The sequence below is a fragment of the Pseudorasbora parva genome, chromosome 23 (assembly GCF_024679245.1).
Source record: "Pseudorasbora parva isolate DD20220531a chromosome 23, ASM2467924v1, whole genome shotgun sequence".
NCBI classification, from domain to species: Eukaryota; Metazoa; Chordata; class Actinopteri; order Cypriniformes; family Gobionidae; genus Pseudorasbora; species Pseudorasbora parva.
In genome coordinates this window covers 16,085,012-16,109,295 of record NC_090194.1, presented here as the reverse complement: position 1 = coordinate 16,109,295, position 24,284 = coordinate 16,085,012, and the positions used below count along the sequence as shown (strand labels likewise).

Genomic DNA, 24,284 nt, shown 5'->3' with positions numbered 1-24,284 from the left:
TTCTTAAGAAAATGTGAGTGGTACTTGCCCATGCAAAACATGCTGCCACAATGGCTAAGGTGTAATGAGTGGTTGCCAGGGTGTTGCTATGCAATTACTAAGGCGTTTCATGTTGGGTTCAGTCATAATTCAAGAGGGGGCTATTGCGTTTCGGGCGGTTTGGGGGGGATTAAATAGTCTATATAATACATTCCGTGGGCTCTGTATTCTAGCCGCACTTTATGACAGATTTAATACTTTTATTTTTAATTTTCGTTTTTATTCAAAATATTCACAAATGTATTCATTATATCATGAACTATATGATATATCAAATATGATGAAGTGAACATGTTTTGTCGTTTAAACACTTCTATAATGATCATGTTAGTTGACATGACACTACAAAGATCTATAACGCACGTTAGTTTGCGCCACAATTCATAGAATCACATCTGTCGAATTTACTTCTTCTAAAATACTTAAGTATTACTTAAGTCAGCGGTGAACTGGAAGAAAAACAGACTTAACTTTATAACTTAACTTTGTTTCCTAAACAATGTGTATCTGATATTAATAAAACACTTCAACAAATTATAACTGAAAGTGAAGGTGATGAAAACATCAATGTATGTAATATTTTTTTTTTAAAAACTATAAATTTACTTTTTTATAGTCTACCTCATATGTCTATTTAAATGCGTGAAACGAAAAATAAACATTATGTGGTTGAAAACACTGAAGTGTTACACTGAGTTGTGATAAATGAAAGTGCGTCAGTCTCTGGCTCAGCACCAGCCAAAGCGTGAAAGCATGTTTGAATTATCAGTGACGCACTGAAGGTTCTAATCGCACTGGTGTGATCATGCGCGTCAGGACTAACGTGATTGCATAATTGCCGATTATTCCGTTGAAATTGTAATTGCATTTATTAAATACGATTATCACAATTTCATAGAATGATGTTTTGAATAGCATTATACTAGGTGTGTAACGATACACTCATGTCACTTAATCACGATACTGAACTCACAATACGATATTTATCACAATATTTTAAGCCAAAATAAAGATTTTTTTAAAAACTTTTTTCCCTAATAAGATAATATTATTATTATTGTTGTATTATAATCAAGACTCACAAATATTCCCCTACTGCATCATGATACATTATATTCAACATTATATATAATCTTTTAACCACTTCAGCTCTGCACCCCCCCCCCCCCCCCCAGGACTCACCCGTGGGTCCAAAATTGCATCATCATAATCTTTTAAAAATATCTATAACTCGCCCACCACAAAACTAGACATATATGGTATCATTTGAAAGATTAGAACCTCAGCTTTCTTAATAACCCAATAACTTCTGCTTTTATATTACATAGAAGAAAATAATACGGTCTGAATTCGACCCCCCCTTGAGATAATCATGCAAATAATATAAAATTTCATATTTTTATCACACAAACACACCTAAAATAGACAAGTCATATATCAAATGAAAGCTATCGGCCTCAGGAATATCGCTGAGCAGTTAATTTTACTGATCCAATTATTTACAGTAAATGTATTATTAAAAGAATCACAAAGATGGAAATGACTCCTTTGAACAAGTAAACACATGAGTCATATTCCTGTTCGTTTTAAAGCAGACAAATACTCTTATTATTGCTAGTTTTGATTGTCATTGTTAGCCACAATTTTTGATGATGTCATCACATATTGCATCATGCAACAGAAAAGCGGAGAATCTCAGCTCTTTATAGACATGTGGATCATGATTCTAGACCAATCAGAGCCCAAGATCACCCTTTACAAAGAGGCCGAGCCTTCTTTTCGATTTCCTAGTGGCCAGTTTATGTCAATGCAGATGAGTAGGAGTTATTAGACACTTTGGTCAGATAAATCTCAATAACTTTTATTTGCAAGGAGATTTATAGAATCAACAGAAACTTCCAAAAAGCTTGGAGACCAAAATTATAAATAAATAAAAAAAAAAAATATATATATATATATATATATATATATATATATATATATATATATATATATAGAGAGAGAGAGAGAGAGAGAGAGAGAGAGAGAGAGAGAGAGATTTTTAAATAACAAATTAATTAAAAATAAATCAAAATATTTATTTTTTATATATGTTTAGCATAAAACTGTGAATAGATACAATAGAATATATGCAATATTCCACCACTGGGAATTTCAAGTTTTTTCTTTAAAATGAGACCATTTTTATCAATTTACTCCAATGTATGTGGGAAGGGCGCTCTTTTAAATTCAGATATTCCTAATTCTTAAAAAAAAATGCAAAATGTGCTGCAGAGCTGAAGTGGTGTAGTAATGTCACTTAATTTTTTTCCCCTCAGGCATTACTCACTCTTTCAATGCAGGCAGCATTCTCTCCCGGTGCTTGCTATGTTCCGTCTCTCCCGCATATTAATGCACTATACGTACAAGAATAATTTTAATAACTAGAATTATATTAGAAGTTAAACTAAAAGACATGAGGATGAGTACATGAGTTTACATTTTTGGGTGAATTATAAATACAGTAAGCTGAGCCTTGGATAAAACATCTCTATATTGCGAATTATCGTTAGTTCATATAGGCTGTGTGCACGGCTTTTAAAACATGGCGGGTGCTATTTTGCGTGCATTCGACCAGTTAGCGTACTACTGTCACAACGTAACATGCTCTAAACACACCTCTTAAGCATATAAGTGGATTTTTTTGTAATCGAGGCTTTAAATGATTACATAATCGTTGCATGCATAATCGTAATGACGATTAGAAATTAAACTAATTGTGCAGCACTAATATGCATCAAAGGGTTAAAATCAATCACATTTTGGGAGTGGAGGGAAGACAAATTGAAACTGATGGGGCACAAATCAGATCTGAGGGGGGCACAAATTTTGCACTCTTGTAAATTCAGAAAGTTTAGGGGTAAGTTTAGGGGTAGGGTTAGTGTTAGGGTATAGAATATACAGTTTGTACAGTATAAAAATCATTATGTCTATGGAAAGTCCCCACATGAAAACACAACGTGTGTGTGTGTGTGTGAGTCTGTGTCTTTCGCTTTATCTCTAATTGATGTATGTACTGTACTGATAATCCAATAATAATACAAAATGCAATGGCATACACGACATACACAAGGAATGATGAACAAGGTCTCTGCCTCGAATACAGGCTTTTAATGTATTAGAAAACCAAGGACAATGCAAATTCAATTTGAGTGGCTCCCTCCTCATCCCACGACTCCCCAAGCAGAGCAAACTCAGCAGCATTAGGTACTGTCTCATGAACTTGTGTCGAGAAGCTGACCTCTTTGGACATCGATTTATTTTGATTTAGTTACTTTAATTTCCCCCAGCTCTCGCAATGGATCGTGTTCCAAACAAGCAATATTGCATCTCCCCATCATGCTCCGGCCAAAAGTCTAGGACTGGAAAAACATTGCTGAAGAGGTCATAATGGACCGTCCGTCAGGATGATGTGGTCTTTATCCTGCTAATATTTCTTCCTCATGCACCCGCAGCGGTACTGCAGCAAATGTGGCAAATGCCATCACTCGAAAGCTTCTTCCTAAATAATTACAACCTAATGAGCAGGACAGCTGACCACAGGATACTTATATATGACATCTTTGCTGAAATGCAAGTCATTTTTACTACAAATATATGGATATATAATAATGTCTACCCTGAGAGCGATGCCATTTCTATCACCTTATTACAACATTTTCTAAACTAAATTTTAGTAAACTATTGAAATGAACACTTTTAATTGAATTAAATAAACTACCATAGCCTTGTAAGATTCATATAAGCTACTAACTTCATACATTCAACTACAAAGTGAATGTCACAAAGTGCACTATATGAGAAAAGTTTTGTGTTGCTACAATTGTAAATGTTGAAACAGTATACATGATTTTTTGCAAAAGTCATACATTTTAAAGAAATTGGGAATAGTTGGAATAGTTTACATTATTTACTAAAATTATAATAGTTGTGGTGTTTGCAACATTTATTAAAATTGTGATAGCTACAATAGTTTAGAGGTCTAAATGGGATTCTTGTGTTCATTAACAAAGTTTATTAAAAGTGTGATAGTTACGGTTGTTTACTAAAATTGCAATAGTTGGAGCATTTTACAAAGTTTACATGAAATGCGATATCGTGGTAGTTTAAAAAAAGTCACAACAAAATTTATTCAGACAGCTTTAACATTTTCTCATTATCACAGTTTATTTGCTATAGTTTAGAAAATAGACATAATAAATATGACAAATTCATCTCGATGATGTCAGATAACTTTGATTAAAAAGGTAATGGATTACAATCAACCAATCGGCTGTCGGCTGTTAAATACACAATTAGATGATACCCATTTAGGTCAACCAATGACCAATCAGTGTTTCATTTTGTTCAGTCTGTGATGTAAACTGTCCCATTAGCAATTAAAGAAAAAAACACTTTAGCAAAACATGGTCAGGTGAAAGTGTCTGAATCATTTTGGTCCCAAATTTGTAACAATTTTACTGTTAGTAGTATTTGATAAAAGTTAGTCCACTGTATCAAGAATTCTCGGGTACAATATGTCATAGTTTACTTTATTTTGCTATCCTCGCTTACATAAATTAACTATAGTGTCCTGCACGCAATAGTAAAAATATATATCTGGTGTCTGAATAATATTTGATTTGACTATTATAAAACATTTCATACAACTATCGTAACTATCAGAATCTTAAACTACAGCAACTGTCACAATTTTAGTTCTATAACTTTATAAACTATTGCAACTAGTAAACATTGTACAGTAAGTTGCAACTATAACCATTTTAGTCAAATTCATAAACTTGTTCCTTTGCAGCAAACTCACCATGAAAATTTAAGTAAATGTGACTAATAGCATGACTAATTAGAACTTTATTAAACTTTCAGTGTTCCGAGAACACTATGATGCTGACTTTCACCAAAAATAAACAAATAATAACAATTGGCTCGAGAGCTAATGAGAAGAGAGGTTATGTTGTACGGTATGCTGGTGAGTTTACTTTAACGGGCTTTCAAGCAAACATCACTCTGATTGTTAAGCTCTCCTCCAGGCTGTCATTAGTCATATATGAATACACCCCATATAAATGTCTGCTATGGTCATAAAATCACATCGCTGCAGGGGTTCTCAATAATACACGAACCACACAAAGCTAATCAGCATATTAGCCTCAGTGTAAATAAGGCTTTGTTCATGCTTCACAGCATTTTTCAAATCCAGTCTAGGACTGACTACACTGTCACTTTACAGCTGATGAAATCTGATGTCCGGTGTATGTCAAATGATTTTCTAATAGAACAGCAGCTCTGTAGCTGACACTGAAACTTTGGCTAGTCCCCATTAATCCGGATACATTTGAAAACAGCGTTTTTGTTTCAAAATGCTCTCCGTCCACACTAGTGTTTTCCAAAAGTTTTGCTTATTTTTATTTTTTCCCTTATCATTTCGATACTGAATGTCGGAAAACGGTAAATTCATCTTACTGGGCATGCATGAACCCTCATAAAAGCTCACTGAGATAATACAGACGGAACAGACATCATAATTTGTCAAGCAATTCTTCTGGCAGGATTATTTTATTTTGCAAAATATCTCGCCATTCACTGATGCGTCCATGTCGGACTCACTCACCATTGTCAGACTTACTCACCATTATGTTTGGTCTATACACAACTGCTCTCACGTTTTGTCGCAGGACAGCAAATGTGAGAACATTTTCGCTGGACTTTGACATGAAGAGTGCACAAAGTAACATATTTTAGCAACTGTGTAAGTGAATAACACATAACAGGCACAATACAGTATAAACATGAATATATCTCGGTACAATATGCGTCACATGACTAAACATGCACTGTCATCATTTTCAAATACCGTGGTTTTTACAGTCCACACTTTTTCAAATGTATCCACTTTGGAGAGCTTTTTCAAAAAGCTTAATTTTCATTAATTAAACCCGTTATAACCTTATAATCTTCATATAAGCTACAAACTTCATAAATTCTCAAACTACATAGTGAATGTCACAAGCGCGCTATGTGTTTACATAATATATGTGCGTGTACTGTGTATAATTACTATGTATATATAAATACACACTCCTTCATGTATATATTTAAGAAAAATTTGCATATATATATATATATATATGTATTTATATATACATGGTAATTATACACAGTACACACACATATATTATGTAAACACAAACTTTTATTTCGGATGCGATTAATCGATTTCCCCGCACTATTTAAATGTTTACTAAAATTATTATAGTTGTTGTAATTTGCAACATTATTACACTTTTGATAGCTACAATAGTTTAGAGGTCTAAATGGGTGTCCTGCATTCATTAACAAAGTTTATTAAAAGTGTGATAGTTACGGTTGTTTTTTTGCGATAGTTGCAGCAGTTTACAAAGTTTACTTAATGTGATATTATGGTAGTTTTAATGTTATAGTAAATTTGATAAACTATCATAACATTCAGTATTGTAAACTACAGCAACTGTCACAATTGTAGTGAACTTTATAAGCTATTGCAACTAGTAAACTTTGTACAGTAAGTTTCAACTAAAACAAATTTATTATAATTCATAAACTGTTGTTCCTTTGCAGTAAACACCGTCCACATTTTATTTAAATGTATCCACTTTGGAGAGTGTTTTCAAAAAGCTTAATTTTTTGATAATAAAAACACCTCAGTGTGGACAAAAGACCAAAAAGACAAGGCCTTTGATTATGTCTATCATGACAATTCGCTTATAAGCATATTTATGTATTTATACATTTAACGGTATACAGCTGGATCCAAAAATACCTGACTTAGTCACTTATTCACGACACAACTACAAGTCAATGTCACATAATCCACTACATCAAGAATGTGCCCAGACAGTGATGAAAGGATATGTTATTTTAAATAAATTAATTGATGTCTTTAATTATTTCGTTAAAGAAATCCAGTCTGAACATTCAGACTGAGACAGAATGCAAACCGCATATCAATGTGGTCTGGATCGAGTTTGTAAACATGTGTTTTTTCAGTTCAGACTGCAAAAAAACGAAATAGATTGGAGTTCGAGACACTAAAAAATCTGCATGTCTGCATATATAGGTTCCACACATCGGCTTGGGGTCTAATGAACATTCTCAGCTTTGGATATAATAGCTATCCACTGTTTTACTTAAACTATTGTTCATTTTCTTGAGCAAAGCCTCAAATTATCAGAACAGATCTCATAAAACAATAGCCCTAGATCCAAAGAATACAATAGGAACTTTGGAGCCATTTATATTTAACTGAAGTTTGAAATGTCAATTCCTCCACCACATGTAGAATAAGACAACACAAGCCTTTTTTTCTGAAAGAAAAACTCTCTGACTAAAGTTTAAAGCTGCACTTAATTCAGAATGAAATCCATTTATAGCGGCGAACCAGCAGCGTTTGTTTGCCAGACTCAAAACCAGTCTGCCAGAAATTAGCAGGACAGCGGCTAGTTGTTTACCGCCCGGCTTACTTTGGCAGATTTCTGTCTGTTCAGAAGAAATAAACCTAAAATGATACTTTCTGTAGACTAGCGTCAGACACACCGCCTGTTTCAGTCAATTCAAAAAGGTGTTAGGCCTCTACGTGTTTAGCAAAACACTACGAAGTTAAACAAATTATATTTATAAATAGAAATACCCAATAACCTCTGCTGAATGAGTGACGTCTACAGCATCAGCTGACCGCGTCAAGGCTCACACCTGTCCAAACCACACAGTCATGCATCAGTGAACAGCAATTAACAATGACATTAATAACCAGTTTAGTCTCAGTTGTAAATGACCCACCCAATATATGTTTCCAGTACAAACTGTCAAACTTGAATGCCAAAATGTCAGCAAGCCCTAAAACAAGCCTTTCTTCTCTAATTTGAGCTAAATTGAGGAAGTTAGTAAAAAAAATCGCAGAGCTGTCTGCCATTTAACAGATTGCTCGCCCACAAACTAATCATTGAAACAAGCTACTATTAGACGCTTTTGGCTTCTGGAAAAACATAATGAACTGAAGCGGGGAATTCAGAAGAGTATGTATTTAACAACATAGACTGACTCAAAGGAAAATTTGGACAGGAAATAAAAAAGACAACCTCCGGTAAATACATTTTTTTTTTTTAAACAGACATGTTTTGTTTGCTGGGGTTTCGTGGAAGCAACTGTAATGACTTATATGCACTAGTTCTTAAAGGGGCGCTATTATGATTGATTTGTGTTTGGGCTCTACTAGAATTGATTTTCATGCTTGAATATTCGAAAAACATGACTTTTCCCATATTTGACATTGTTGCAGCACCTCTCTTCCCAGTCTGTCAGTAACCTTTAGTTCTTCTCTATGAAGCCCTTTGTTCTGAAAAGCACAATACGCTCTAATTGGTCAGCTGGATCAGTGTGTTGTGATTGGTCAGTTGCTTCGAGCGTGTTTAGGGAATGTCCCACCTCTTAACATAACCGTCAATTTGAACACGCTACTAATTTAACTCAACCGGGCCTGGCCCCTTCAATTTTTCATATCCTTTGGGAGGGAATTAATTAAATGGGGAATGTTGTGACGTGTTTGTTCCGAGAAGAAACTCAAGACTACTTTCAGGGAGTTTAGAAACAGTGTGCACTGATATAGAGAATAACTCCCTTTGGAGTGGCTTTGTGCTTTGACTTTGTAGACCAATTTCATGCTTACACACATTCAACAGACACTGAAAATGTAACAAAGCATAATAGGTCTTCTTTAACTAGTTACTAATACTAACATCAGGCTGAATAGCAAATGTAATAATTTTACCAAGTGAAGTACGAAAGTAAAGTATTTACCCTTTGCAATGTAGTAAAATTCTGTAGGTTATGGAAAGGTAAAAATACTAACCTAATCTATCAAATATTGGCTGAATAAATGTTTGTCATCGAACATGATTTTAAATAGATGAAGTGTTGGTGACCAAGTAGGATGTGTTCCTGGATCAACATCTTGGCCATGGAAAAACATTCCTTTCAAACAAACATAGTCCTAACCATATTCCCCAACCTCAATCAATAACTACCCCTAAAATCAGATGGAAATAATAGTAACCGACCTTGTAATGAGAACCGCATTGTCGTGATGGGCGATCCCATTCTCTGGGATACTGTTTCCATCTCCCTGATGAGAAAGAATGGATTTCTGCCATTTACAGAAGCTGTCTAGAGATTTGTCCGCATGGTGGTTTATCTCCAAGTTGGGCTGCAACGTAGAACACCAATGTAACATATCAAACTTTGTTCGAGACGACACAATCTGACCTGCAGCATTTTGAAATGAAGTCACAATTTAACAAAGGACGCTTCAGATCGTTAAGTTATTATTTTATATAATATATTATTTGGCTGGTACAATGTGAATTGTAGCTCTAATGACATCATCTTTGTGATAGTTGGATCTTTTGGTTGGTTTCCCAGTCTGAGAAGAGTTATTTGACTCTTCCAAGAACAAAAAAAAAGAAAAAGACATAGACAAACGCCCTGGCTCTCTCGTTAAAGACATTAATGTAAAATCTTTTACAAAGTTTCCCTGAGGGACAATGTCTAGGCATATCTGTTTGAATAACTTTTATCTTTAAAAGTGGTCAGACGATTCATGATTCCATCTGTCTTATTCAGGCCAATAAAACAGCAGACTACCGTGAGGTGTGTTTCTAAGCTTCTAAAAATACTCTGAGCTCACACTCATTTAATGCTAATGCAAACGAAAGACAAAAACGAGGAATAGTGTGCATGTGCTTGAGACTAGGGAGACAATATCACCTAGCCTAGTCTTGGGAAGTACTGCTGAAAAACAATGAACTTTTGCTAAACCAAAATGCAGCTCTAAACTGTTTAAACAGTTTGCTTTTGGAGAACAATGCAAAAAAAAAGGAAAGAAAGAAAGTTACACCATTAAAAGGAGAGTTTACCCAACAACAACAAAATTGGTCATCATTTACTCATCCTCATTCTATTCCAAACATGTATGACTTTTTTTTAAATCTGTGGAACACAATTTAAATATCAACTGTTGTTTTTTGTCCATACAATGAAAGTCAATGGGGTCCAAAACAACATTAAACCCCATTGATTTTAAGACCGATGAATGTTCTTGTGTTCCAAAGAAGAAAGTAAGTCATAAAGTAAGAATAAAGCATCGTTAGCCGACTATGTTCGCAAGTTCCGTCGTTATTAACATAGTTCAACGAGTCTGTGTTTCTCGAAACCATTGTTCAGACAAACAGTCGCAAACAGCAACGCAAAACTAGTGTGGTTTGAACGACAGCTCTTGATCTGTATTTAGAAGCAGAGTTTCTTATTTGCATGACATGTGGACTTAACAAATCCTTAACTTGATCAAAATAAGCAAGCTGACATTCAGTACAATCCATCTTTTATTTCGAATACATACAAATGTCATTTATGTCCTTTTAGTTTGTCAAGAGATTTAAAGCACCTTTTTTGAAGAGTGTGCATGTGAGGACGTGCACTAGTACGTAAGAACGAGCCTATTTGAATCTGTAAATAAAGCTAAATAACTGAGAAAAATAAGAATTAATCCTCAAATGCAATGTCCATAATTCATAGCAAAAAATCTAGCATGAATTCGATCTCAAAATAATTAATTAACTTAATAATAATTAGTTAACTTAATTAACTTAACTTGGTTGAACGACAGATTTGCGACAATACGGTTTTGGGAAACAGTCGTGACTAGTTAGTTGATTTCTTCAATGATGCATCGTACTATGGTAGTTAAGCAGTGAGTTACATCGTTGTACGGGAAATGCACCCCAGGTTTGGAACAAAATGAGGTTGAGTAAAAATCGACAGAATTGTCCTTTTGGTTCACAAAACTTCTGCATCACATTAAAACACTGACCTGATCTTCTGTCAGAACAATCAGGCGGGTTACAATAATGTTCACAACGTTTCCAAGACTGGCATCACGGTAAAGTTTGGCAACCTGACCTCCAGAAAAGAAGAAAAGACACAAAGTCAGCCAAATGCTGTTCAAGTTCCGATGTGCCCTTACTAAGGAATGAAACATGCATTTGAGACAAAAACGCATGAGAAAAGCAGGACCAAACTTACAATGTTCATTACTGACAGGATGTAGTGCTCAATGTCTTTGCGACCGTGGTAGCCAACCATCATTTTGTCCGCCACCACTAGGGTCTCCACAAAGCGCTCCGAACTGACAGAACGGCGCTGGCGGTGGCCACCTGTCGAGCTATCGCCGCCCGGGACTGGGTAAGGTGGGTTTGCGTCAGGATTGTTATCGTAGCACGGTGTCCTGTTTATTGAGAGGTCTGGAGAAAACAAATATGGCTCATATTTTCATCAAAAAAAAAGATTAATTAAAAGTTCAGTTGTTAGTAAAAATGAGATTCAGCTGAACTTTAGAGTAGCTCTTCACTCAACGTTCATGCCGAGGCTGTTTGCAGAGATTTCCAGCCAAAACCTGAACCACTGACCATCATTTCCTAAACTGCTATCTATAGCTGTTTATGTCACAATGCGGCCAAATGGAGGTTTACCAACCTGAAACACCACAGCTGAACTCCTCGCTTGGCTCTTGCGGAGAAGGAATGGAAGTCTTTTTATAAATAACATGTGGTTGTCCTTCGTGGTTGACATCACTGAAATTTCTGGATATATTTTTTAATGGCTCTATTAAATATTGCTCGTCCTCTGTGGTTATGACACCATGCTTGATAAGAAAAGAGAAAATAATACACTGTAAAAAATGATATGTTTAATAAGTTATGACAACATGTGTTTTTAAACTGTTTTAACTCATCAAAATAAAGTTAAGAAATGTTTGACTTTGTTCAACATTCAAGATGCAACTCATTTTTTAAAGTCAGTTTAACATAATTTAAGTTGGAATAACTTCAACATCCAAGTCAATTGTACTCAAAATTTTCGAGCTCTAACTTTTTTTTTACAGTGTACAAAACGCACACAGGAAAAGTAAGAAAATAAGTTCACTGACAAGGTTTGAAATACTCCATCTGCAATGGCTGTATCACATGCTTATCATCTCTATAAATAGTTTCTTAAGTTTATACCAGAACGCAGATTATTATAACTCTATATATTTTTTCAAGTAATTCATATCATTCAGCATTGCAAGCAAATGCAAAAGCATGACACAATACAAATCAATGAGATAAATCACTTAAAACCACCAATTACATAAAGAACAACACCGTAATTACCTGGACATGAACCAAAGCACACAGATCTGCGCACTTGAACACCCCCAATTTAACATAAATTCAAAAAGTGCCTCAGAAATGTGTTTATAGAAAAAGAAGGGGAAAAAAGCTCTGGCATGTTCTCTTCAAGTCTGTAAAACTCCACAATGAGACCAATTAAATCTTTACAAAGAAATAGCAAACGCTGCATACGCAAAACAAAAGCTCAGTTGATATAAGCCGTATGCTGTGTGATGCACTGCGAAAACTGCTGAGGCATTCAAAGGATTGTTTTTTCCATTTTTGGTTTCAATAAAATGACTAAGGCAATGCAGAGATCTCAATTTATGAAGTAAAGTGAGCCAGTACTTTTGGCTGCAACAATAACAATATAAAATTTTTGCATCATTACAACTGTCTCGTTCTCCATATATAACTAAGGGGGAATAATGGGGGAAAAGCTAATATTAGGGACCTGATAAAGCAGAGATGATTGGAATTTTGGAAGCTTTTGTGTCAGTTATCTGGTTGATTTAATGGTGGAAGTGGAACATTAAGTTTACTTTTACTTTCAGAATGAGTTTTGATCCCAGTAATTAACTGTTTGGTGTCTTAAAACATCTCTAAGCTCTAGAAAGCAGTTGTGAATGAAAATAATCTACTCTTGTAAGTAAAGACTAAAAATTATGTTTACAAGTCACTTACAATGGAAATCTATTGGGCAAGACTATAGACCAGAATAAATGCTAAAATAAACATGATTTTAAAGGTTTAGTCTACAGTAAAAATAAAATTAACATAAGACTAGTGGAGGAGTTTTAACCTTTACAGACACAGGGAACTCGGCCAACAATCCACCAATAAAAAATGAAAAAAGTAAGTTTTTTTTAAAAGCCTCAATAGTACATCCCTCTGCAATGTCTTTTCTCATAGACTTTCATAGTAAGTGCATTACTGTAAACACTGTTTTCTTTTTACTGGTTAAGTAAAACTAAGGCTAAATCCAAATTTGGCCCCTAAACCCTCAATCGCTAGTCCCTACGTTAGACCATTAATACAGTACACTTAAAGGAGTGAATGAAAACGAGTGAGTGAATTTGGACAGCCGTTGAGTGTACATCGGCTGTACACTTGTTATTGCGGTGCAATGTGGGATAGAACGAGTGCACTCGATAACGTCCACTATGGTTTCGGACACCACCACAAATGGCTGTCCCCTAAATTATGCCATATTTCATAGGGTGTTGATTTCAGCTTCAGCCTAAATGTACTTAGTGTCAGCAGATAGCCCCTGCTGGAAGATACTGTAACTACACCATTCTGTGAGCAAAGAGTCTCCTTCTCCTTCGACGACCTTTCAAAAGTACCTGTGCATTCTGACAAAATATTGTTTTCATTATTTAATTTTAAATTTAATTTTCATACTCGCAGTCGCAAACGAATTATAAATTAGCAAAAGCAGTCACCGGTATAGTCTGAGAGACTCAATTTTAGTCATAACTTTGTGTAGCCTGGATCACCAGCTGAACTTAGCCCCGCCCACCAATTTTTTAGGTCGGGCAGTTCGGTCTAGCCTCACTCCATAGAGGAGTAATTATCCCCGAACAGAAACTGTTCGGACCAATGAAATCATCAGGGCAGGCTTTAGACGGTGACGGACAGATGATCAACAGTAACGTAATCATGCACGTCATCAAAGGGGCTTGGATTATATGTTCCAATCCTAAACGGAGAGCTTGTTTGTATATGCACTCACCATCACAATTTCTCTCAGAAATGATGATCATGTTAGGTAAGTACACTGTGTATCATTAAATTATTTTATTTTTTACAACCCGGCAAAGATTGTGTATTCCAGCCTGATTTCAGCGCGCGTGCCAAGTTTTTACAACAAAAATCCGCCAACTACTAGCCCTAAACAATAGCTTCTAAAAAATGTTTTAATATTTAGACTAGGGCCGGGACTTTAACGCGTTAATTAAGATTAATTAATTACGTGACTTTAACGCGTTAATTACGCAAAAAAAAAAAAAATGTAACTACACTTATTGTTGTGCCGCGGAACGCTTTTCATTGAAACGAGTTTCGACGGACCGATTATACTGGAACACCAACTAGCGCTCCGGAGTCACGACAACAGCAAACCATGAGTGAACATGAACGAAGAAGCTGATGAGACCGCTTTGCTTGGCCCCATGGATGGGAAATTTTGTTTTAAAAAACTAAAGAATGGAAGCGTCGTGAAGAGCATGGTTGTGTGCAAGCTATACAACAAGGAATTTGCGTATCAGCGCAGCACATCGAGCCTCAAATATCACAAATATGCTTTTGCTAAACTTAATGGCAAACATTGCGCTGGTCTGCTGGACTGAAATAAATAAACAATATTTTGTTGATTAAGCTTATGTTTTCAGTCATTATTCAATGGTATACTAAAAATACCTGTGAAAAATTACTTCTCACTGTTCTCAGGTCAAATATTTATATGCAATTAATATGCGATTAATTTCGATTAATTAATTACAAAACCTCTAATTAATTAGATTTTTTTTTTTTTATCGAGTCCCGGCCCTAATTTAGACCATTTCTATTGATTGCTATCAGGATGTGAAGAGAGTTTCAACCAGAACAAGGAAAAGTGTTTCTAAAAAAAGCTTACCCTAATGTTAAAGCCTAAAACAGGCTTTTGTTTATCAATTTCTAGGTCAGAAAAGTTACTGCTGAAAGCCTCTGCATGTTCTTGTGGTGTAATCAACCAATTTGATGTTATGACGTTATTCTCTTGCCGTTTCAGGGTCATTAGTAGTCAAAAGCTATAAGTGATTTGCCTTATAAAAATTGGACCAAAACTGAATGGCCATGAGCAGCAAACCGGTGAGGTCAGATGCTTCCCGGGGTCATGTGCCAGCCAAACAACTGCCATTGACATTGACTTTTTTTAAACAAACCTAGGAATATAAAATGATTTGCTGTGGTAACCAACACCATGTCTCAAATGCTGCTGAGAGATCCTGAGGTGTATTGAAAATTGTTTAAATCATTGTTTTGTTGTCTCTTGCAATATCCAACTGTGAGGTTCAGGTAAAACTCTCTACAGGCGTGCTATTTACTGAACTCCTGAAACTATAGGTCCGCAGAGTGGTTTAGTGAGAAGGTTTTGTGTTTGCACGCAGACACAGTGACTGCAGGAAATGCCTCAGGACCAGCAGAGCCACTCTAAATTCTCATAGATTTATGCGAGGGTGCTGCTGATACCAGGGTGGAATCCAATATCGAGGCCTGTCCTCCCCACATGAACACACCAGTTTAAGGTAATTGCACAGGGCCGGCTCGCTTGGGAATTTTCCTCTCAATTTCCCGTCAAGTTAAAGACACAAATGTGCACAAATATCTAATTTCCACTGTTGAGGAACATACTTAAAGGGTTAGTTCACCCAAAAATGAAATTTATGTCATTAATGACTCACCCTACTGTTCTTCCACACCCGTAAGACCTCTGTTCATCTTCAGAACACAGTTTAAGATATTTTATATTTAGTCCAACAGTGTATCCATGTGTATGCACACTGTCCATGTCCAGAAAGGGAATAAAAACATCATCAAAGAAGTCCGTATGTGACATCAGTCGGTTAATTAGAATCTCTTGAATCATCGAAAATACATTTTGTTCCAAAAATAACAAAAAAAACCCGACTTTATTCAGCATTGTCTTCTCTTCCGCGTTTGTTTTCATTCAGATTCAGATTGATTCATGATTCAGATCGCGTGTCAAACTGCTGAAATCACGTGACATTGGCACTGATTCATAACCATTTGAATCTTTATTGGAGGTTTGAAAACAAACCCGGAAGAAAAGACAATGCTTAATAAAGTTGTATTTTTTGTTATTTTTGGACCAAAATGTATTTTGGATGCTTCAAGAGATTCGAATTAACTAACTGATGTCACATATGGACTACGCTGATTATGTTTTTATTCCCTTTCTGGACATGGACAGTATAGTGTGCATAGACTTGGATACACTCTCGGACTAAATATAAAATATCTTAAACTGTGTTCCGAAGAGGAAGGGAGGTCTTACGGGTGTAGAACAACATTAGGGTGAGTCATTAATGACATTAATTTCATTTTTGGGTGAACTAACCCTTTAATCTGAAGCCTACATATAATTTAAAGTATTTAAACAACAGTAAAATTACCATTTTGGAAAAGTAGATAACTGCGTTAAAGGGTTAGTTCACCCAAAAATGTTAATTCTGTCATTAATAAGAGAATACTTTTTGTGCGCAAAAAACAAAACAAAACATAACAAAACAATGTCTTTACTACCTTTCTGAGCCTTGAAATTTGCATTGACATTGCTGCCTATGGATGGTTCAGAGACCTCTTGGATTTCATCAAAAATATCTTAATTTGCGTTCGGAAGATGAACGAACAAGGTAAAAAAAAATGTCTCTGATCACATTTTCACTTTCAGTTGGCCGAATTGAAATTCTGTGAATTGATGCAATTTAATTCACAGAAATTCAATTCGGCCAACTGAAAAATTGAGATGTGATCAGTCAATAGGACTGGATGAATGGAGGCAGATGATTCGCTGTGGCGACCCCAAAAGGGAACAGCCGAAAGAAAAAGAAGATCAGTCACTAAAAACTTCTTTTTACAGTGAAGGTAGTATTTTTTTTTGTTCTCTGCAGAAGAATGTCATACAGTATTAGAACAAAATAAGAGTCAGTATAGAGTCGGTCAGACTAGTCGACTAGTCTCATTTCTCTGGATCTGCCACAAGTGAAAACGATTGCATGGAATTTGGTAAAACTAAATTAAGTTTTCCACTACTCATTTACACTTTTCAAAATATATATTAATATTAAAATGTAATGTGGGTAATTTGAAAAAAGCCTTTTTGTAAAAATATAAAACAAAATATTAAATGTGCAAAAAAGTTAACGACTAGTATTTTCAAGTCAAATAGCAGCAGCAGTATTGTTTAATCAACTAGTCGAATAGTCTTGCACATCCCTACTTGACAGAGGCATTCGAAAGTTTTATTAGTGCCTCAACAAGCTAAGCTGTTAAGCTGTGCAGCATTAAAACCCTTTTAGTTACTTACAGAAGCTAGTTGTCGTGCTATTTAAAATGTCACACTAGTTTATACTAGTCAGAGCAATGATCTAACATTACAATAATCACATCGCATCACAGGAAGCCACGTTTCACAGCAACCGTGTAGTGCGGTTTAGTCAAGCGACGTAGTCCCCTCCTGATGAAATGCTCAGCGTGAGATAGGAATCAGCTGGCAACGGGCTTGCAGGTGCAGGAGGGATTCAAGCCCGATGCAGAGAGACAGCTAAGCTAATATTTTGCTGTCACTCAGCAGTCACTTTAACAGTGAGCAAAAGCAGCCGTGTGCACAGAGACAGGGACATAGATAAGAACTCTGGCAGCAACACAGACGAGGTGCTCTCTCTCTCTCCTTCGTGTTAGTCAAACACATGAGGCATGAGTTTTTTGAAGCTGCCTAAGCTTTATTAATGTGATATAGACATGCTGACTCATTGTGAATGCTGGCCTGAAGCTCTGGAGCAAGACTGCTGAGCAAGACATTGACATGGACAACAAACTACATTTTTCAAGGTAAAGTCCTGTCTCCTAACTGAGCTTAATAGGCCTAGTAGACAACTACAAAGAAGCCATTTGTAGGTTGATTCCCAAGAAAGGGAATCAGCTTCCCTGCACAGCAGCATCAACTCAACTCAAGAGTGTTCTGGAAACCTTTACTTTTGCTGAAATTACACCATTGTCTACAACTAGATTTTTCTCACGCAGTTATTAAGGTATTCTGAGCCGTTTGCAAGGGCGCTGCAATGCGGTTACTTTTTCTAAGGTGTTCCGAGTGCAAAGTAAAGCATTTTTCACCTACATCTTTGCCAGATGAAGATCATAAGTTCGATCACTAAAAGTAATAGCACATATTCTCGTGGTTTAGAAATAATCATCCACAGAAAGGACAGCATATCAGTCACGTCAAAAAAGGCTAAGTCAGCAAATATGGGGCCCTTTGAGGAAGTAAACACTTCAGCTGAAGATCTTTAGATATGTGGGCAATAAAATGCAATGCATATTCCACATGTCATTGGCCAGCATGCTTTCATATCCCTGTGTGAATGTACAATTTCCAATCTGTTCTTTTATGCAGAAAACAGTATGTCTTTTCCTGAGGTATTTTGGAGAAAAAACAGCATACTTACCTTCTCATAAACCAAAAGCATGAAGATGTTCAAAATCCGTTGTACTCACCAAGCCTTTGCAGTTGCTCAATGCCACTTTTGTAGTGCTATATTGATCCAGTAGATATCCAACATAGTGGCAGTTTTCGACCACTGAATGCTGCCAGTCTAGTCCGTCTTTGCCCCAGTACTCTACTGTGAAATGTTTAGAAACCAGATTGGGGTTGAGTGTCAGGTTCAGGTGAAAGTGCTTGCCGTAGGCTGAGAGCTTGTAAAAAAGCCTGGTTTCAGTGTGGTCCAGCTCAGCCTGGTCCAGTCCACGTCGCCGTCGACCGGGCCTGTAATGTTTCACAGTGTAACTCATGAACTGGCCCCTCTCATCCACCCGCACTGGTACTGTTAGCTGATAGTGCTCCAGCGTGGACAGGAATTCCGCTTTTGGTATTGGGGAATAAAGTGAAGCAGATAACAGTGAGCAAAACAAAGGAGAGGGTAATCATGGGAAATCAAAAGTCAACACACAATTTCAGCACTGTATGTGGCAGGTGTGCTCAGACAGAGTAAGGTTTATTTGCTCAGAGATTATTCTTTCATGGCTACGGTGCGTTTAATTCCAGTAGCAACTTTGTTTCTGATGTTCCTTCTTAAAATCCTTTAGAGCAGTGTTTCTCAACTGGTAGGTCGTGACCCAAAAGTGGGTCACAAGACCTTTTTGGGTGGGTCATCAAAGGAATAACAACAATAAAACGTATTTACTTTTATTTTGAAAGACGTTCATGAATGCTATTGAATCTGCGAAGGCTTTGCTCTTCTGTCAGACAGAATGTGCTTTTCCATTTCTGTTCCTCTGACCTGCATCTTGAGTTGTCTTGTTTTAGTATCTGAAATATGTCAGGCTATATGTCAGTGTCATTATTCTAAGCAGAAGGCATTTTTGCAGTCAAAATTATGAGCGTACAGCATCGTAGTTACATTGTCAATTACCAAAAGTACCAATAAATTACGTAAGTGGTGCGTCGTGAGTTAGCTGATTTGTATGCAGGTATGATGTTCATTTTATTCTTCAAGGTCAGTTCATAAGTTTTATTAAAAGATCATGTTAGTATTGTGTATTCACCACATTAGCTGCAATTATTGTAAGCTTAGGTAAAAAATAAAAAATAAAAATAACTCTAAATCTCATTAATGTCTCAGTTGTTTCTCCTTCACAGCAGTGATATTCAAAGGGAGCAAATGGAGACTTTTGTTAGACTTCTGCTTCTCAGATTATCCCCCTATTTCTCTGTATTTACCACGATAACTAGTTTCTGTAACCTTAACTCTAAATACTAAGTCTATATTTTTGATAACTGTTGGCTCATACCAACTTACTAAGTTGTTTGGGACTACTTCCTTACCTTATAATACTTTATTTAATAAGATCAGGTTTATTCATCAGTGTTAGTGAAATTGGAAAATGGGACAGTACTTTTGTGTATGTCAACTATTTATGAGAAATAAATTTGCTTGGTTGAAATTCCAAAAAATGTGGGTCGTGGCTTAAGGGCCATGGGAAAATGTGGGTCCCACAGCCAGTTGAAAACCACTGCTTTAGAGAAATACAAATATACATCAATTAATGTGGATATTTGAAGAATTTAATGAGAAATGTTAACTGTATTTTTAAATCTCTGAAATTTGATTGATCTCCTTAATCCCTCAGTTGTTTCTCCTTCACAGCAGTGATATTCAAATGGAACAAATGGAGACTTTTGTGTTAGACTTCTGCTTCTCAGATTTCGCTCCCGGTAATCTCAAGTGTCTTCTCTTGTTGTTTCAGAGTAGATCAACAATGTCTCAAACTAGGGTTAGGTTTGATTCGTTTAAAGTCCGATGTCTCAATTTGAACACGTTTCATTAGATTTATTTTAGGCATGGTATAACAGACAGGGCTTAGATTAAGCCAGGATTAGGTCTTAGTTTACCTTTTATAAACCTTAAAGGAGTGATGAATTTAGAAATCAACTTCCCCTTGATCTTTTGATATATAAAAGGTCATGGAAATATAAGAATATCCTCTAAGTTTCAGAGCTGAAAATGTCCTTGTTAGTCAAAGAAAAGCTTTTATAGACACCAGGCCCAGCAAACGATCTTGTGCTTCATTCTTACGTCATAGCGCTACGAAGCACACCTCTACAGCACGTCTAATTCAGTAGCCTCACCCACCGACTCATGAAGGTGATCAGCTCGTGCTAGCCAACAACAATAAACATGCCGAGGGAGATAGCAAGAGATTGTGCTATTCCTGGTTGTGGAAGAACACAGTCGCTGCATAAGTTTCCTTGTGATCCTAATATTAGAAATGAGTGGTTGAACTATATTTTTAATTAAGTTCCAGCTTACATGGGGAAGACAGTGGTGTTCACTTCAGTTCTCTGTGGAATCGTTTGTAAACAAATCTCCGGTCGATGCTGGATTTGGACTGATCTTGCAGGCTATGTGTAATATAAAAGTAATAGTCCAATCAGTCGCAGGTGGATGAGAAATAAATCATTGTGTTTGTTTGATAAAGACGTTTACGAGCCCTGTAATCGGGAAAATCATTCAGGTTGCCGCTTCTCCCTCAATCTCTCCTCTCCCTCATGTGAACTGACAGGGGAGCTTAAAGGGTTAGTTCACCCAAAAATAAAATTTTTGAAAAATGAAATCGCGTGTCAAACTACTAAAATCATGTGACATTGGAGATCCGAATCATGAATCAATACGCTGATTCATGACCATTTGAATCTTTATTTTGGGTTTGAAAACAAACGCGGAAGAGAAGACAATGCTTAATAAAGTTGTATTTTTTGTTATTTTTTGACCAAAATGTATTTTTGATGCTTCGAGAGATTCTAATTAACCAACTGATGTCACATATGGACTACTTTGATGATGTTTTTATTCCCTTTCTGGACATGGACATTATAGTGTGAATACACTTAGATATGCTGTCGGACTAAATATAAAATATCTTAAACTGTGTTCAGAAGATTAACGGAGGTCTTATGGGTGTGAAACGACATTAGGGCGAGCCATTAATGACATAAATTCCATTTTTGGCGAACTAACCCTTTATGCTCATTAAATATGCAAATCTTATCCAATCCTAGCCATCAAAACCCAGTGTTCAGGAGAGAGCCTCAAAACCAGTGTAGAAAATAGCCTGTTACTTATTGGTTATGATGTTTTTGAATGTAAAAACCACAAGAACATCATTAGTTGACCTCAGACAACAGTATAAATAAATAAAAAGCCAGTTCATGACACCTTTAAGAACATTACTAGTGTGCATCTTAAGACAAAACATTGGCACTGACAAAGATACGCCAGTGCAAATTGATTTCAGTTGAAATAGCTCAAACATGCATTTTAGTCTCGAAATAGGCTTAAGCCTTGTCTGTGAAACTGGTCTGTAATGTTTTTTTCAGGAGCAACACCTGAGACAATAGCTGCGTTTCCACCACAGGAACTGTCCCTGCTTGCAAGCTAGTACTTTTTCAAAGTTCAGGAAATTTTGGGGGTGGGACTTGGGTGCTGAACATGCTGATTGGTTGAGTTCAAGCAACATTTTGATTAGTTGATTCCACGCAGCGTTATATTTCCACCACCATTTTTGAACGTTGTTGCGGTGCATGCAGTAAGAGTTGTTTGCTATGCGAATCAACAATGTAGTTTAAAAAATACTGATGACGAGGTTAAGGATTTATTAAGCTTATATGTGGAGGACAAAATCCAGCGGGAACTGAAAAGTCGCCGCAGTCCTACGCCACTGGACTAATTTGCCCAATCTCCACGCTACTTTTGACTGCGGTGGAAACGCAGACAGCAGCAGGTCTGGGCGGAAAAACTCCCTGGGACAAAATGTTCTGGGTAATTTTGTTGGAAATGTGGCTAATGGAGTTAAGATGACTTAAAAGGATACCCGTAACTACCTCAGATATCAAAGACCTTGTAACATCTCCTGATGCTATGCAACAGCAATAAAATGTCCATCTGGACTGGCAAATCTGAGCACAGTTTGAGACATTGTTGAGATCATTTTAATACTCAAGAAGAAAAAAGTGAAATTACTGAGGGGGTATTCTCAGGGGAAAAATCAGAAGTAGGAGACGCAAACAAAAATGTGCTCTCTTTTGTCACGTTGATGTCTAAGAAAAACAAATGACATATTAAAGAGATATTTTGCTAATTTGTTCATATAATAAAGAAACACAAAATATCTCTTTAATTGTTTTTAATAGGCATAGACATCGTCAGTCGTCTTCTCTGATATTTCTTCTGTAGAGTTTCAGGGGAGATCTAAAAAATGTCTAACTCTGTGTTTAGGTCTGCCAGATAAAAAAGTCAGAGATCTCAAAATGATCTCAAACATTGCTCATGAAATTCTTCAAAGATCAAATCATTGCTACCCACATTGTACTCTATACTTTTGCTGTATTGCTCAAGGAAGTTTAGGAGAAGCACCTGAGACAAGCTTGATAGCTTGATACTTTCCATGAAACATAAGTGAGCAATAAAAGTTTCCTCTGGGTAGAGTCTTAATGACATCATTGTAAGCAGAAATGAGTTATGGCTTGTCTGGTGAATTTTCAGATATGGTATGATATCAGCTGTTACAGCTACAGTCATCACTTTCAGTTAAACTTACCTTGAGAGTTGTATGAAAGGATCTGAGCTTCAGCAGCGGCCAAGACCAGGCTAAATATCCAAGTCAGCGTCTTCCAAAAAATTTCCATAATTTAGGGAAGATCTGACATTGGTGTGGGGGTAGGGGGGTTGGGGGAGGCTACAAGTGGATTAAAGCGATATGATCAATCCAACTTCGCACCATAACATATCGGTGACAAGCATCCTCGATACAATCTCAGTTCACACTTAATCCCAGGTTTAAAAGTCTTCCTAAAGGTGAAGTCTCTAGGAAGGACTTCTGCCTGCACTTTTGTCAGCCATGAGCAGGGCAAGAATCCATAAGAACTCTCTTCATGTTATTCCAAAGCAGCGGATCTATATTAGGAGCTTGTCCCAAACGATCCATTTGTTTGCCTGGAAATGAATGAGAGTGGAAAAAAACCTTGTCAGTGGAAAATTGCCAGTTTCTAATCTTACAAAATGTTCCTAAAAGTTGACTGAACACAAATTTGCAAATGTTTTATCCGACATCAAGAGCAGATTGCAATTTTGCAGCTGTAACATCTGGACTTGAACAGGTTTGACACACACATACTCTCTCTCTCTCTCACACACACACACACACACACACACATAATGGTGAGCTCATAGGTGTTGAGTGGGATGCCGTAACTTCAGGTTATCATTTTCACACCTGCACTTGACTATTAGCAGCCCTGCCTGTTTCCGATTCAAGGCATGAAAACCTGTTCATGCAAATAACATAACTGGATGATCAAACTTAAGTTTCACCAACCGGTTTGAACTTTGCAAGACTTTTTGATGTGTGAATGGGATTTGCAGTACTATCATTTGGTCTCAAGCTGCTTTTTAGTGTATGTATGACGTTAGTTCTCAAGTTCACACCAGCATCTTATCAGAGAAACCACAGGTGGAGAACATGATCCGCTAACAATTGACATCCAGAAAGTGTCCAAATATTGTAATTTTGAGCAGAATATTTCTATTTTATTATTTGTTTTATTACTTAAGTTATTATTTCTTATACAAAATGAATATATCTATTAATCTATCTATCTATCTATCTATCTATCTATCTATCTAT

The 24,284-nt window shown here is 36.4% G+C and overlaps 1 protein-coding gene across 4 annotated transcripts in view; it reads right to left on the bottom strand.

Annotated features, from left to right (window-relative positions):
- Positions 1-24,284, bottom strand: part of adamts6 (ADAM metallopeptidase with thrombospondin type 1 motif, 6) — a 128,276-nt gene that overhangs the window by 100,407 nt on the left and 3,585 nt on the right. For all 4 annotated transcript variants that reach the window (XM_067433835.1, XM_067433836.1, XM_067433838.1 and 1 more), the window contains 6 exons: positions 23,199-23,593; positions 18,600-18,964; positions 11,641-11,809; positions 11,191-11,408; positions 10,979-11,062; positions 9,171-9,316 (listed from right to left, as the gene is read on the bottom strand). In XM_067433835.1, the coding sequence (XP_067289936.1) occupies positions 9,171-9,316; positions 10,979-11,062; positions 11,191-11,408; positions 11,641-11,809; positions 18,600-18,964; positions 23,199-23,286 (1,070 nt within the window). In that variant the 5' untranslated portion in view covers positions 23,287-23,593. The remainder of the gene's footprint in view (positions 1-9,170; positions 9,317-10,978; positions 11,063-11,190; positions 11,409-11,640; positions 11,810-18,599; positions 18,965-23,198; positions 23,594-24,284) is intronic.